At 41.5% G+C, this 15,135-nt stretch overlaps 3 protein-coding genes across 3 annotated transcripts; all 3 read left to right on the top strand.

The window, feature by feature from the left end:
* Positions 1 to 2,624: 2,624 nt before the first annotated feature.
* Positions 2,625 to 3,083, top strand: LOC120448456. The gene is made up of 2 exons (XM_039630474.2): positions 2,625 to 2,888; positions 2,942 to 3,083. The coding sequence occupies exons 1-2, from the start codon at positions 2,729 to 2,731 to the stop codon at positions 3,028 to 3,030; spliced, it is 249 nt and encodes an 82-aa protein (XP_039486408.1). The 5' UTR covers positions 2,625 to 2,728; the 3' UTR covers positions 3,031 to 3,083.
* Positions 3,084 to 3,134: 51 nt separating this feature from the next.
* LOC120448457 lies at positions 3,135 to 3,781 on the top strand. Its single transcript, XM_039630475.2, has 2 exons — positions 3,135 to 3,302; positions 3,383 to 3,781. Exon 1 carries the CDS (start codon positions 3,135 to 3,137, stop codon positions 3,300 to 3,302), a length of 168 nt encoding a protein of 55 aa, XP_039486409.1. The 3' UTR covers positions 3,383 to 3,781.
* Positions 3,782 to 7,130: 3,349 nt separating this feature from the next.
* LOC120448025 (G protein alpha i subunit) lies at positions 7,131 to 15,038 on the top strand. Its single transcript, XM_039629766.2, has 5 exons — positions 7,131 to 7,690; positions 13,301 to 13,772; positions 13,844 to 13,938; positions 14,002 to 14,190; positions 14,250 to 15,038. The coding sequence occupies exons 1-5, from the start codon at positions 7,570 to 7,572 to the stop codon at positions 14,438 to 14,440; spliced, it is 1,068 nt and encodes a 355-aa protein (XP_039485700.1). The 5' UTR covers positions 7,131 to 7,569; the 3' UTR covers positions 14,441 to 15,038.
* Positions 15,039 to 15,135: the final 97 nt, after the last annotated feature.

Raw genomic sequence — 15,135 nt, 5'->3', positions numbered from 1 at the left:
CTGTGAATGCGATTTGATCCAGTTTCTGTTTATCACCATCTTGATTAGGATCACGTGTTGTGGCCAAAAACCAAAATCAAATACACAAACAGCGCGTTATTTGCTCATTTTTTTTTTGTTTTTAACCAGCCAGCATTTAAGTTGTTATTGTTCTTTCCCACGACTGTAATTATGTGTTTGTAAATATTTATGAATTTCCACGTTTTATTTCCCATTAAATGCGAGCATTTCGCTTTAAGTGGATTCGATCTTGTTTGGGCCAATGCGGTTGACAAAACTTGAGTGGCATAAACACAGCCACGATTGCCCAAAGTTCAAAAAGGTAAACTCAAAGGAATGGCTAAGTGTAATTGCGGTGATGTGTAAATAGGAAGGGAAATTAGCACGGGAAACTAAACAGAAATGTTGGCCAAAATATTATGGCCAGCAGTAAGCGGAAACGGAAATGGTTAATGGGTTCAAAAGAAGAAGAAATCAATAGTACCAAAAAAAAACATAAAATATTAAATAATGTTGTTTATAAATACAATAGTGTACAAATATTAGAAATAAATAAGGTATTTCTATATTTTCATTTATTTTCAAGAATAAACAGCGCGTGAAATTACTTTTGCTATAGGAAAATGTAGGATTTTTTTGTTCTTTCCACCGAACATATTTATATTTTGTGCTGTAGCAATTCGGTTAATTGCAGTTTTGGCTCTCGCCTCCTGTTGTGACCAACGATTGCCACACTTTGGCACTTCAGTTGGCCATAAACACCTTGGCCGCTGTGAAAATTCAAGATGGGCGCCTTGCGTTGCGCAAGATGGCCAAGAATCGCCTGCTTTTCCATCGCAACGATGCCATTGCCAAACTATGCCAAACTATGGACTATGGACTATGGACGGACGCAGTAAAAGTTCAGAGACGCCTCCTTCTCCATTCTCACATTTGGCGCTTTGCGCCATTCAACTGTCGAAGCTGGCGCAATAAAATCGAACAATTTATAGACTGGCGATCCATTTGGTGCGCAATAATTGCGCCAAATGTACAAAAATTAAGACAAAGAGAGCAAAAGAAGAAAAGGCAACAAAACGCAAAGAGAATTCTACAAATTACTGTGGAAAAGACCCAAAAAGAAAAAAGGAAAAAAAAAAGAGGAGAAGAAAAGCACTTCGGATGCCCGAAAAACCGATCGCATCCGATTCTTCACTTGGGCTGCTGTTGTTTAGCTTTTAGTTTAATGGCCGGTACTTAAAATGCGTTGACTCACAGAACAGGAAGCTGAAATTGAAATCGAAATTGAAATTGAAATTGAGCATCTGAACGCTGGGATTTACTCGCTTTTCATCAGCCGTTCGATCGATTCCGCAACGTTGGCAGTAATTAATCTTCCCGCTTAAGCACCCTTGCCAAAATGGCTGATCTACAGTCTTCAGTGTTCAGTCTTCAGTGTTCAGTCTTCAGTGTTCAGTCTTCAACTCGTTCCCAATCCCCAATCGATGATGATCTCGATCTTGGGATTTTGTATCTTGTATCTGCAGATCGCCATCCAATTGGCTGGCGGCATCTGTTTCGTTTCATTTGACGCCCATTGTCGTCAATGGTCCTCCGCTCTGCTCCAATCTTCGCCACTCTTCCCCAGTCTTCTCCACCTTCATCCACCCACCAATTCTTCCGTGTCGTTCGCTTTGTTCTTCCTGGGCTTTTGTAGACGCGTTTTTTACGCATCTCCGTCTTTTGGCCTTCGAGGGCAGCGCACCTGTGGGTTTAAAAATATACACGGATACACGCGGCAGAAAAAAGTTCGCTTGCTCAACATTGAAATGTCAAGGGGATGGTGTTTTTTCCACCGACAGTCGAATGTTGAAACTATTTGCTTAAATGTTTTTCATGCGCCGAAGGTAAAATCAGCCCACGAATTTACTAGTGATGGATACAGAGCAGTTGAAGGATTTTTCACTTTCGCTGCAAGGCTCTACCCTTTCATGCAATTAACCCACGTAGCAGTGCTCTGCCCTTTCATACAATTAACCCACGTAGCAATAAATCAAAGCCAAATTTCTTGACAAGCCATCAGCCGCAGATCATTAGTGAGATCAAAACCCCCAACTAAGATCATGTTCAAGTGTTTATGGCGTTGTCCAAAAACAGAAAAATTCCCTTTTTTCCGCTCATTTTAATCAACGGCGACATCCTGACGCAGCAGTCGCCTAATTATCCGCACCGTAAATCGAAGCAATTGAGGCGCTGACGACAAATATTTTGACGTGGCGCCGCCACGACGTTTGCCTCGTTTTTCCCCGCTTTTCCAGCTCGCCCGCTTTTCCCCGACGAAAGCCGAGGTTCGTGGCAAATGTGTGGTCGCCACTTGAGTTTCGATTTTGGAAGCGGTAGCCACGGGGTACTGAACACTCTTGGCTTGTAATTGCAACCGTAACCGAAACCCAAAACAACAAAAAATGCAAACCAAGCAATTGAGCAGCGCCTCAATTCCATGTGTCACTTCAATAATAGATTTTTACCCACATTCAGCATTAAATTCGGGCCTAAAGATAGTTGTTTTTAACCAGTACAATTTGGCAGCAGGAAAAGGGTTGGCTTTTCATATTCAAGTTGTATGCTGCTTAAAATCACAGTAGCTTTTGAAACTAACGCAAACAAAACATAGTTCAGCACACAATTTGGACACTAAGTTTAAAAATTTTTGTGATTCGTAACTTCGTAAATAAAATTCAGTTAAAAAATGTTCAAAATTCGCAACTTTGCGCTCTTGAAACTGAGTGAAGGCGTTTTCGGCCCGCGTCTAATGTCCAAATCTTCGAAAGATTCGGGCAAGGATTCTTGCAAGGGTGGCGATTCCGCAAAGGGGAAAGACAAGAAGAAGAAGGATCTCTGTGGCAGAAGTGGGTAAATTACCATTTAAAGTATCCGGTTAATTCTTGCGTTTTCCACATAGCTATTGTTCCCACTTCGCCACGTTGCAAAAACAAGCCCGGCGGTTCAGACAAGTCCAAATCCTCCAAAGATGATTGCAAGAAAAATTAGCAGAGCTCGAATTATGATTTCAAAATCATAGCAGGCCTTGCAACAACTTTCAAGCTGCCTGGGCTCAACTAAATAAATTTAAAAAAAAATTAAAGTTCAAAAAGATGTCCCGACTTTTGCTGCAGTGCCGCAGAACTTTGCTGATCCTGCGCCGCCAAACGGCGGTGGAAAATGAAAAAGGACTCTTCAGCAAGCTGCTGGAGAAGTGCGAGTCCTTCGGCAAGGAGGAGAAGCATGTGGACCAGGAGCAGGAGGAATCTAAGCGGTCTTAAGTAAGAAGATCTTTACTATTAGTATAGCTTCTGAAATTTTCAAACATTTATTATCTCGTGTTCCTTGCAAACCCTTACAGTCTGCAGTCTACAGCTATCCCTACCCATTGAAGATCATATAATGGCCAACAAATTACCATATTACCATATTGCTGCCGGGGGCCTGAGATGAATCGGGTCCATTTTACGGGCAGCTCATAAAACGGAACGTGCACAGACATTATAAAGGCATAAAGCATCAACTAAAATCGGGCAAAAATAGCTGTGGAAGAACAGGCGATGCCCAGACTTAGACAAGTGATATAGTGATATAACACCATTTCCATAGACGCTGGACGGGTTTACGATGTCTAAAATGCCAGGCGTTCCATTCGATGGCCGAAGGGGAGGTGAGGAAGGACAGCATTGACCAGCGGAACGTATCAAAATTTTAAGCGAACACAATTGTTAGATAAAAGCAATCGTTTCTCACTGAACAACCGAGTATGAGTATCATTATTTCGGGGGAAAACTGGACAACATCAGCTGGCAGGTGCTTAAAAGCTCCCACGTTGCAGCAACCGTAGTTGCGTTGCAGTGCTCAAACTGCGATTTTCCCATTTTCCGACACAATTTTCCGAACCACAGATGCATGACAAAGATGAGCCGGAATCCAGAAGCCCATGGGCAACCAATAAATCCCAAACATCCGAGAGTGGGCGGCTACTTATGGCCTGATTTCTGGGTTCTTCCCATTTTTATGGCTATTCAATTGCATTGCCAGCGACTTTTGTTTCCTGCCGCGTACCAATTTTCAATTTTTTTCCCCCCTTCCCCTTTCCTAGGCACGCAGGTTGCAACCGTATGGCCATGTAAGATCTATATTTTCGGCTTTTCCTTTGCGGAATGTAAACAAATGTATGTATAACCCCCGACATAGTCACACTTGTCGGTTCAATAGTTGGCATACTATTTTCCCCAGCTCAATTCATTTATTTATATATTTTTTTTGTTGCCTTGGGCTGCGATTGATCGCATGAATCGCTGTAATATACGTTGTTCTGTGTTTTTTTGGGGTAATTATTACTTTGGCGCAGTGTAAACAAATCGCTGCGCCTTATTTTAGTCGAAGAGATTATTCGCTTTGGTTTTACGATTCTGCGGCCTCATTTCGTTGGCAAATCGGCGCAATTTATTGAATAATTGGGGTTACTTGGGGTCTGTGGTATCTTTCATGTTAGCTTGGCTATGGAAATACTATGTATCAAACATAAATCTATTTTATTAGTCAATTCCTAGCAGGACAATTGATGGCTGGGAACTTTTGGCGGAAAGAAACCGCACGGAAGTTTTCCATTCCGTAGAATATACATACAATACTAGGCATTTTTCCTATAGTTAAACTATGATCACTACTTGTAACTAGCAATCTTCAATTGAAACCCTTTCCATTCCACTTTTCCGATCGATTCATTTTCTACACTTCTCGCTTCCAGACGTCTTTTGAAAAAGTGCCGAAATTCAATGGGAAATCAATCCGATGATCGACGCCTAAAGAATCCATCAATACCCTTTAAACGCCTCTCGTCTGCAGACTGCAGACTGCAACTTCGCTTGACTGCGACTGCAGATTGAAGGGGTGATTTTGGTGGAAAGTGTGGGCTTTTCCCGCCTGTCTGTTCCACCTTTCAACGGCCAGCGAAAGATTTCGTCCGAAACTACATTTTCCAGCCTCTCGAATTATCGGGGAAATTAATCTTCTCAAATCTTGAGTTTGCCCAGTGCTGCAACACATGTGCCAAACGCAGCACGCACGCACTGAGAGAAATAATAATGCCTTTTATAGGGATGTAAAAAATGTTAAATATAAATCTCCTGGTTAGTTTACTAGTTATAATATGGACACTTATAAAACTAGTAAAAATAGCTTTTAATATTTTTTAAATGCCTCACACTTATAAAACTAGTAATATAAGCTTTTTAATATTTTTTAAATTTTCTTACACTTGCAATCCTATATAGCAATATTTTTATAAAATACTGTGATTTTAATATTTAATATTATTATTTAAAAGCTAGAGTATTTTGAGCTATTGGCAATACCCATAATTCCAAATTCTTAATATTTCATATAAATCACAACTGAAGCCTGTGCTTTTTTCTCCCAGTGCATGGTATGTGTGGGCTGGCTGCTAACGGTATATCTATTTCAAGGCCTTGCCCATCCTTGTAATTGCTCCTCCCCTCCCCTCCTCTCCACTTCCCTCCTCTTCCTCCTTCCAGCCGCTAGTTTCAAGGCAGCTTGTTGTTTTTGGTTCTCCTTCCCCTCCCGCCCTTCTTCCTTCTCCTCCTCCTCCTCTTCTTCTTCGTTTTCCCGATGGCGATTGAAGTTTTGGATGAAATGATGCCGACATTCGTCAAATTTGTTGGCATCAGCAAACAGTTCGGGATTCCAATTCCGATCCCGCCTGCAACAACAACACTGCCAGCTACAACAACACCAACAGCAACAACTACAGCTACAGCAACAACAGCAATGTTGCAGCGTGCGCCGCATTCGCAGTCAGCGAGTGCGACAGAAATGGGTAGCGGGACCACCCACAGTGCCTGCATTGCTGTCTCGCTCACACTCGCGCGGAAAACCGCAGAAATCCATATTTCTCTAGCTTGTGCTTTTTACGATAAATTACAGAGGTTGCAGGCTGTTTGTTGGATAGCACAAATGATCATTCATTCATGAGACAGCAGCTCCCCATCCCCATCACCACCCCCACCCCCCTTCCACCCCTCTGGCTCAACCCTCGACAAATGCCGCACGTTGCGTGTAAACATGTGTAAATCATGACCCGTTGATGGCCTTTATTTTCATGGCAATGGAGGGAGGGGGTGGAGGTTGGGGTTCTTGGGGGGATGGGGGCCACATGTGACGTCCTCCGGCGGCGGCAAAACTTTTGCACTGCGACCCCATCCTCATCCGCATCCGCATCCGCATCCTCGTCTTCCTGCATCTTTGCATCTTTTTGTTTAGATTAATCACAATAGGTTCTTTTAATATCTTCGATTTGGGGAAAAACAGAGGAGCTTCTTTTAAGTCAAAGTTTCTAATGGAATATTATTTGCCTTATCTTAACATTGGTATATTATTAAAGGTAGTGTTATTAATTACAAGTACATTAAATAAATAGATACTCAATTTAGTTTTAAGTAGTTAAGTTATAGAACTTTTCGAAAACTTCTGTGCTTCTTAATGATCTTAAATGACTTGAAATATTTCTGGTTTGTGACAAAGAAGCTCCACTGTACCCGCACCGCTTGCAACTGCAGACATTTGGAATTCAAATCGAGAACGGATTTGTCCCAAAAGGCAAATATTATTTATGCCAGGGCCCTGAGAACTTTTTCTTCAGAGGCCTGCGTGCATATTGCATTGGGGCAGGGGGAGGGGAAGTGGTGGGGAATGCCGATCGCCTGCATTTCAGAACAACATCATATTTTCGGCTATGTTTATTTACACTTAAAGCGCTATAACAACAAACAAAAGTGCAAGAGGAAAAGGGCAAGTTGGGCATAATGCATGTCTGACTCATGAGTGACCAAAAGAAATAAGATCATATGATCATTCAGAAACTTAAACATACAAAGTTGCGATAATAAAAATGCGTGTAGTTTAATTAAATTAATTTGAAATTTGCCGCGCAGGAGTGACGTCACAATTGCCTAAGACACATTGTAGCGAAGTTACAAACCCAGCCGGAGTTGCCACATCGCTGCAAGCAGAGTAGCAAGCCCGACAGCGTTGCCACATTGACGATCGTGCTAAATGCACTAACGCCAGCGGGCAAACGATCTGTGAACTTCAAGCAACGGTCACACCAATCCGACGCGAAGTGAATCATATTGCGCACAGCAAAATCAGCGGATAAGCGAATTTAAGCGACAAAAGAATATTAAAACGGCTCTGCCGGTGCAGCAAAAAGCGTGACAAACAGCAATGCAAACGGGCTAATATATTTAAAAACACCCAATAAACGTTTCGAACCCGTGCGCGAGTGTGTGTGTGTTTGCGTGCGTGCCCTGCGCATGTGTGGTGTGTTCGTGTGAAAGGAAGAGAGTTGAAAACGCACACAAAAAGCGAAACAAAAAAAAAAGTGTACAGCCGACGACGCGCAGACGCATCTCGAAATTTGGTGGAAAAATCGCGAGTGAAGAGTGCGGAAAGTACATAAAAGTACCATAAAACGCGGTAAAAAGCATTGCGATCGCCGAGCGCTAAAGACATCCAGCGAATATGGGTTGTGCCGTGAGTACAGCACGCGATAAGGAGGCCATCGAGCGGTCCAAGAACATCGATCGCGTCTTGCGGGCGGAGGGCGAAAGGGCCGCCTCGGAGGTGAAACTGCTGCTGCTGGGTGCGTTCCTCTTGCATTTCACCTATTCACCTCTCCACCTCTGTAGTATTCCGGTATTTGTATTTCCCCAGTTTCGCGAATTCCCTTGTTTGCCGAGAGAAATGTGCTGAAATTCGCGCTCTGACCTCATTTTTCGGTTGCTTTTGGCTTGGGCGGGGTGGGTTTCCGCTGGGTTCCGTTTTTTTTCTTTCCTTTCCTTTCCTTTGCTTATCTTTTCGGCTGTGGTGAGTTTGGGCAAGGATTTTGCCGGCTTTTCCAGTGGGGAAATCCCCATGCTGGAAGGCCGCGAAACAAATAATACAGCAGAACCGCAGTATATTGCAAATTGAATTAGTCATACTTAAATAACAATTTTGTTTATTTGAGCTTTGTATACTAAAGTTACTAGAAAAGTAACTATTTGCTTAAAATGAAGACATATATTGAAATATACTAATAACTGAACTTATTGTTATTCTATACAATACAACTTATGCTAAGAGTTTTCTATAAATCGAAACAACTAAGATTTAGGTAATGTAGTTGTGAGACTTCAAACAACTCTGTTTATCTGGGAAAAGCCATGTTTATAAGGCTAAACAAATCCATCTGTTCGTATGTAGATCGTGCATTATGCAATGTCTGTGTCCAATAATTCGATGGCGATAAGGGAGTTGAACGTAAATTGAAACCAAATGTTGGTTTGGCTGTGGATTCTCTATTCTCGATTCTCCGTATGCGGTACACGATCTTTTCAGATCTTTTGGATCGATTCAACAAGTGGATTGAATCGAATCGCCGCAATGGAAACATGTTTGTTGATATGCAGTTGGTGGTGCCGATAGTGCGACGGTTTTTACTTTGCAGGAAAAACCATTCAAGCGACAAGGCGCCATCGTATCGTAACATACTTATATGGTACTTTTATATATGTAAGCACATATGTACATATATATATGTATATAGTATATGGTGACCCGACCTCTGCGGCAAATGCAGTGAAACTGAATGCGGCGCCGCGTTGCAACCTTCTGCAATTTAATTTCCACCGAGCGATTTAAATGCACGGCATATGGGAGCGATAATATTTCACCGTCTGCGTGTGTACTTTTCATTTCATTGCCATTCACTTGCGAAAAACAATGCAGCTGAGCTTTTCCTCCACCTGATTTGTGGCTGACTTACCAATGAAGCGGGCCAACATGCCTAAGGCAACAAGTGGCAGGCTAAAAAGTACAGAAAAGATTGGCTATCATTATTCAATTCAATTGGAAAACATTTTCTTTAATTTCTATGAATTACTTTAAGAACGATTCTCTATTAACAAATTATTGTTAGATAGGTATCATGTACTATATGTTAAAGAAGAATGATGAACATGAGAAAATTAAGACTGAAATCAATATTTTAAAAGCCTTTATCAGGTGTAGTTTTCATTTGCACTATGAAATATATCTACCATATAAGCACACTGCACCTTGCACAGTGCTGTTTGCCAGTAACCACTGTACTTGCAAGCTGAAAGATAATAGGGAAAACTGTTTGTCTGCAAGAAAACCCTGGAAACCGGTTTGGAAAATGCCAGCAGAAAGGTGCCGGAAAGTTCTACAGTTTTCATCCCCGCATTGAGCACCAAAATCTCCCCTATAATCTTTTACTATCCCAGCTGTTTTGTTGACCAGTGTAAATGGACCCGGTTTACATAGACGAGAAAACAGCTTGCAGCAGTTGCATCCTAGAATTTAGCCCAACTTTCCCGCTGCCAATGCACTTGATTTAATTGTTTGCACCTTGTGTGTGGGGCGTGAGTTCTGTAATTTCTGGATCATGATGAAAACCGATCTCTGATCTCTGAGCCGAGCACTCTCTTCTCTTCTCCCCACCTCTCTCTCTTCGTGTCTTCAAGCTGAGTAATTGGCTGATGTTGTTGCTGCTGCTTTGTTGTTTGCTCGCTGACATTTCAAGTGGGGTGAACGATATTAGCGCAAATAAATGGCCCCGCCACCAAATGCAGCTGGCTCTGCTACACGGAGAGAAATACAAAGTCAAAGTTAATTCTCAAAATTAATTAAAATATGATAGTTTTTCACTACAAAGTGTAGACATCTGTATACAACATTTTTGTTTATTTCGTTCATAAACACTCTTAGTAATAAGAATTGTGCAGTTCTGATTTTTCATTAGAATCTTTGTGTTCTTAGCTATATTTTCTCACAATGCCACAAAGAAATTTGTTAAAATATTCCTTTTTTTTCGTTGAACTTGCATGTTATTTCTCCGCGTGTAGCGCGACTACTTGCTCAAATTGGAATCGGAATTGCCAGCCCCCAACGCTGCGCTTATTGTGTAGATTTAATAAAGCTGCTCAGCTGGCACTTAATTTATATTACACTATGCTGTTGCTGCCACGCCCCTTTTTGTTTCCTTTGCCGCACGCCATTCAATTGAAAAGCTGATACTTTCAGCTGAATTTCTTCGCTTTTCACCCGTTCACAAGCCCAAAACATACTCATTTAAGGGCAAAGATTGTGAGTTATTGCATTATTATCAAGATATTTGCACTGAGAGAATTGCAAAAGCGACGGAATTCCATTTGGGGGGCATGAGTAAGCAGCTTGGGATATCTGTAAAAACAAAAAAAAAAGCGAAGAAAAAAGCGAATGTATAAACAAAATAGTGTCATGCTGCTGGCGCACCAATATCAAAATCGAAACACAGACTACTGTCAACACACAGCAACTTAATCTACAATTATTTAAGAACTTACTTACACACACACTTGAGCACGCTGAAAGTATCATTGGCCTTATCAAAATTATCGCCAAACGAGCGACCTTATACATCAATTTCGAACAGCCCTGTGCTCCATATATATGCTATATGCTATATGGTTCAATAATTTATATAAGAAATTCCCCGATAATCGAATGATCTGTGTGAAAGTCACTGGGTGGGGGCTTCCGTTTTGGTGGAGTCCCATTTCATCGGATTTAATTGTTTACTTTTTCGGTGGCTCCGGTCAATTTCACGCTCCCCGCTGATTAACACATTTCCCACTTCGATAACCGCGACCAGGCGCCATTTAACTTGATTACTCATGGCGCGAACACTTTCTTACGATTCTTCTCTCGCTGTCTACAGCGTTGTTCTTCCTCACCTCCCCCTTTTAACTCATCGCGTGGAGCGGCCTTAGTCACCACTTCCAATGAATATTCTAACGATCATTTGGCCAATTGGATGTTGCACTACGTTGCACACAGTCGGGAAAGTTAGTAAGCAATACAGTGGAAAGTGCATGTTTCACTCGGCTTTAGATTTGCTGTGCCACTTAAAACTGTTTTTTTTTACAAGCTAAAGTTCAAATGATAAGTGGCAATGTAGAATCATTAAGTTTTATTTACATATTGTTAAATTTTTTGCAAAATCTAGTATCTACAGGTCATGTAACTCTAAAAATATGTAAAATGAATGCTGCCACACCAAAAACATTAGAATGTCATTGAACGTTGGTCACACTAAACTAAACATGTCACAACTTGTGGACACTTTTATATACCAGTAATACTTCTTTCTGACAAATTCTAAAAATTTATTCTAATAACAATAATACAAAATATGTTTTTTTTTTTCATAATAAAACTTCTATAACTTAATGAAAATAAATAAAACATCTCAATAGAAGCGAGAGATCCCCAACATTCTCCGCCGATTCTCTTTTCGCCGCTGTTCACTGTTTAATGATGTTAATTATAATACCGTTTGGTCGTGGCGATCGCGATGATGATAATGAGCTTGTAAACGCGGCTTTGTGCGTACCGCCGTTGTTCTGACCCCTTCTCGCTCTAGCCCTCTAGCCTGGCCTCTCGCTCGCACGCGCTGACGCGCGGCTTGTTATGGCACAGCTAACGGTGCATTGATAAATGAAGGCCCAGCCACACTAACACACCAATACACACGCACACACACTCTTTCGCATTTTGTTAGCATTATTATTATTAAATTGACCTTTTTCCGCCGCTCATTTGGTGGATTGCTTTGTTTGTTGCTTTTTTCCACACAGTGGCAAGTTTGAACATCGCCTAATGTCCATATTCGTATTCAAATCTGTCAATTTCATCATTATGTGGCGACCGTTGTTTGCCTATTATTATCTATTATCTGCACTCTGCATCCGTCTCTTTCGCTCCGGCATTGTTTATGCCAAAATTAGCACGCATTGTGCGCGATTGGTTGGAATGAAATTCTTAAAAATATCTGACAAAATATATATAACCATTCTAGTACAATTTGTATTAGTAGTAGATGTAATAGTTGCACGCACTGTACAATTAAGGTGGACCTTCTTCTAACTCTGTGTGGCACTTGTAACAAGGTCTGATGAGCATAGCTAAGAATTAAAGTGCTTTTCAATGTTTTTTCTTAGCTGATCTTAAAGCCGAAATATTCCAAAATATTTCATTTACTTAATCACTTTCTTAAATGAGCCGCAGGGAACTTCCAACCCTGGGGGATTGATATATGAACGAATAGTAAAAACAATTATAGTTTCAGTGCAAGTACCGAGGCCCTGAAAGAGGGGAGAAAAGTGAAAGTATAGTCGCAGGCTTGGCTTTGGCAATTACCTAATCATCCGGTGGCTGGGAATGGACCCAACTGCCAACTGCAGCAAAAACTCAGCTTAATGTGCCATTGTTGCAATGCCCCAACATCTCGTATATACATACATATGTATATGTATATAGCTATAGATATGGCCAAAGCTATAGATAACCGAAATAGACATATAACTTGGAGCGGCAGAGTTGCCAATTTTTGTATTTGCCCATTTTCTCTGCCATTTCAGCTTCTGTAGTTTTTAAACGAAAAGGGAAACTGGCGAGCACGTAATGCGATTATATTTCATATATTTTTTTATCATTCGACGCAGCAGATAATAATACATACATAATAAACTGGCCAGACGAAGCCGTGTTTGTTTATTAACGCTCGCGGGTCAGGTCTCATTTTACAATTGAAGGCACTCGGCGAATGAAATTATGCCCAGTTCATTTTCTCCGCCATTTCCACCGCCTTTGATAACTTTTGAGAACTGATGACTGGTTCAACGAACTCCAGGGCTTGGCCAATGGCCATGCATTCAAATGTAAGGGAATGGACACTGACTGAGCTGACCAGGCAGTTTAAAAACAAATAAATTATGGAAGATTACACATAGGAAATACATGTATATATTAATGGGTAATATATTTACCTTAATAATCATCATATTACTTGATGAGCCATCAAATACTATGGACCTCTATTGGGCATTCATATTATTTGTATCGAAATACGACATTCATTCATTTCTCAACTTGACCAGCGCAATTAAGCGTAAACCAGTCGCTGCTTTGACCTTTTGAGCCCGCAATTGAGCAACTTTTCTCGATCATTCCATTCATAAATTCCTCTTCCGTGCCCATTGATACTTAAAAACCCGAATCCAAGTGGCGATTCATTCTGTTTTACGCCCTGAACTTCAAAGTTATTACAAATATTCTTGGAAAGAAATTGAATACGCTTACAATACACTTACATTATAAACTTAAATAGTAACCTTTACTGATACACATTGTTGAATTCATTTTGCAGGAGCCGGCGAGTCGGGCAAGTCGACGATTGTGAAACAGATGAAGATCATCCATGACACGGGCTACTCGCAGGAGGAATGCGAGGAGTACCGTCGCGTGGTCTTCAGCAACACGGTGCAGAGTCTGATGGTGATCATCCGGGCCATGGGTCGTCTAAAGATCGAGTTTGCCGATCCGGGACGGACAGACATTGCCCGCCAGTTCTTCACACACGCCTCGGCCGCCGACGAGGGCATCCTGCTGCCCGAGATCGTTCTCCTGATGAAGAAACTCTGGGCAGACGGAGGTGTACAGCAGAGCTTCGCCCGATCCCGTGAATATCAGCTGAATGACTCGGCGGGTTACTATCTGAACTCGCTGGACCGCATCGCGCAACCGAACTACATACCCACCCAGCAGGATGTGCTACGCACGCGGGTGAAGACCACTGGCATCATCGAGACACACTTCTCCTGCAAGCAGCTGCACTTCAAGTGAGTTTGCCATTAATTGGCCACTTCCGGTTCATTTTGATTCGTTTCTAATGGTTATGTTTTCGCTTCAGACTTTTTGACGTGGGCGGACAGCGATCGGAGCGCAAAAAGTGGATTCATTGCTTCGAGGGCGTTACGGCCATAATCTTCTGCGTTGCGTTATCAGGTAAGTCTCATATTCTTAGCAAAATATGACAATTCATAACTGGAATGCCTTTTATTTTGTTAGGTTACGATTTAGTTTTGGCCGAGGACGAAGAGATGAATCGCATGATTGAATCCCTGAAGCTCTTTGACTCCATCTGCAACTCCAAGTGGTTTGTGGAAACATCCATAATACTGTTCCTCAACAAGAAGGATCTGTTCGAGGAGAAGATAAAGAGATCTCCGCTGACGATATGCTTCCCAGAGTACACAGGTAACATACGAATGCAAGAAACAATTAAATATTTAACTAACAACATATATTTTTACTAGGAACCAACACCTTCGAGGAGGCGGCCAACTACATTCGCATGAAGTTTGAAAATCTCAACAAGCGAAAAGACCAAAAGGAGATCTACACGCATCTCACCTGCGCCACGGATACGAACAACGTGAAGTTCGTCTTCGATGCCGTCACCGATGTGATCATCAAGAACAATCTGAAACAAATTGGCTTATTCTAAGAGGGCTGCGGATCATAAGAGATCATCATTATTTAGCTGGCGTCGTAGTATTAAAGGAAAACGCGCATCAACATTTCCATTAAACGCTAAGAACTCGATACATTTACGCTCTGCATATGCGCAATCGTATGCTCCATATATGTTTTAAATGCGTTACATGCTTGACACACGTAATTTTAATAACCGATTTGGTTGCCAGTAGTCGCGGAACAAATTAACCAACTGCAATTTAGTTAACCGTGTCCATTAAATTGCACCTATAAGTTAACTAATTTAAACATTAGCCTAACACAAATGTAAAGTTCGACAAAGGACAGCCGATGGGTTTTGTACATCCTAAACCCTCAACCCGATCGGCTCTCCTTGGAATTTAGTTAAGTTTCGCGTGCTAATGGCGGCGACCAAGGAGAACATCCGGAAATCGTAGAGGTGTCTCCTTGGACTCTGCCATTTTCCGGACGTTTATTTTTTGCCAAGAGCTTGACAGCGTTAGTTAAGGTGAACCTAAGGCCTGGAGTTGTAAGCCCTAACATGTAACTAGTAAACTTACTAATATGTTTAGTAATAGCCTAAATAAAAGACCATTTATACAAAATAACCACGAACTTTAATGCTGCCAATGGTGCCCATCATTCTGCGTGCTTTCAGAGCTGACAACTCAGTATAATAAATTTAAGGATCTTTAATTTACATTG

The sequence above is a fragment of the Drosophila santomea genome, chromosome 3L (genome assembly GCF_016746245.2).
Source record: "Drosophila santomea strain STO CAGO 1482 chromosome 3L, Prin_Dsan_1.1, whole genome shotgun sequence".
NCBI classification, from domain to species: Eukaryota; Metazoa; Arthropoda; class Insecta; order Diptera; family Drosophilidae; genus Drosophila; species Drosophila santomea.
This window is presented reverse-complemented; position numbering and strand designations above follow the sequence as displayed.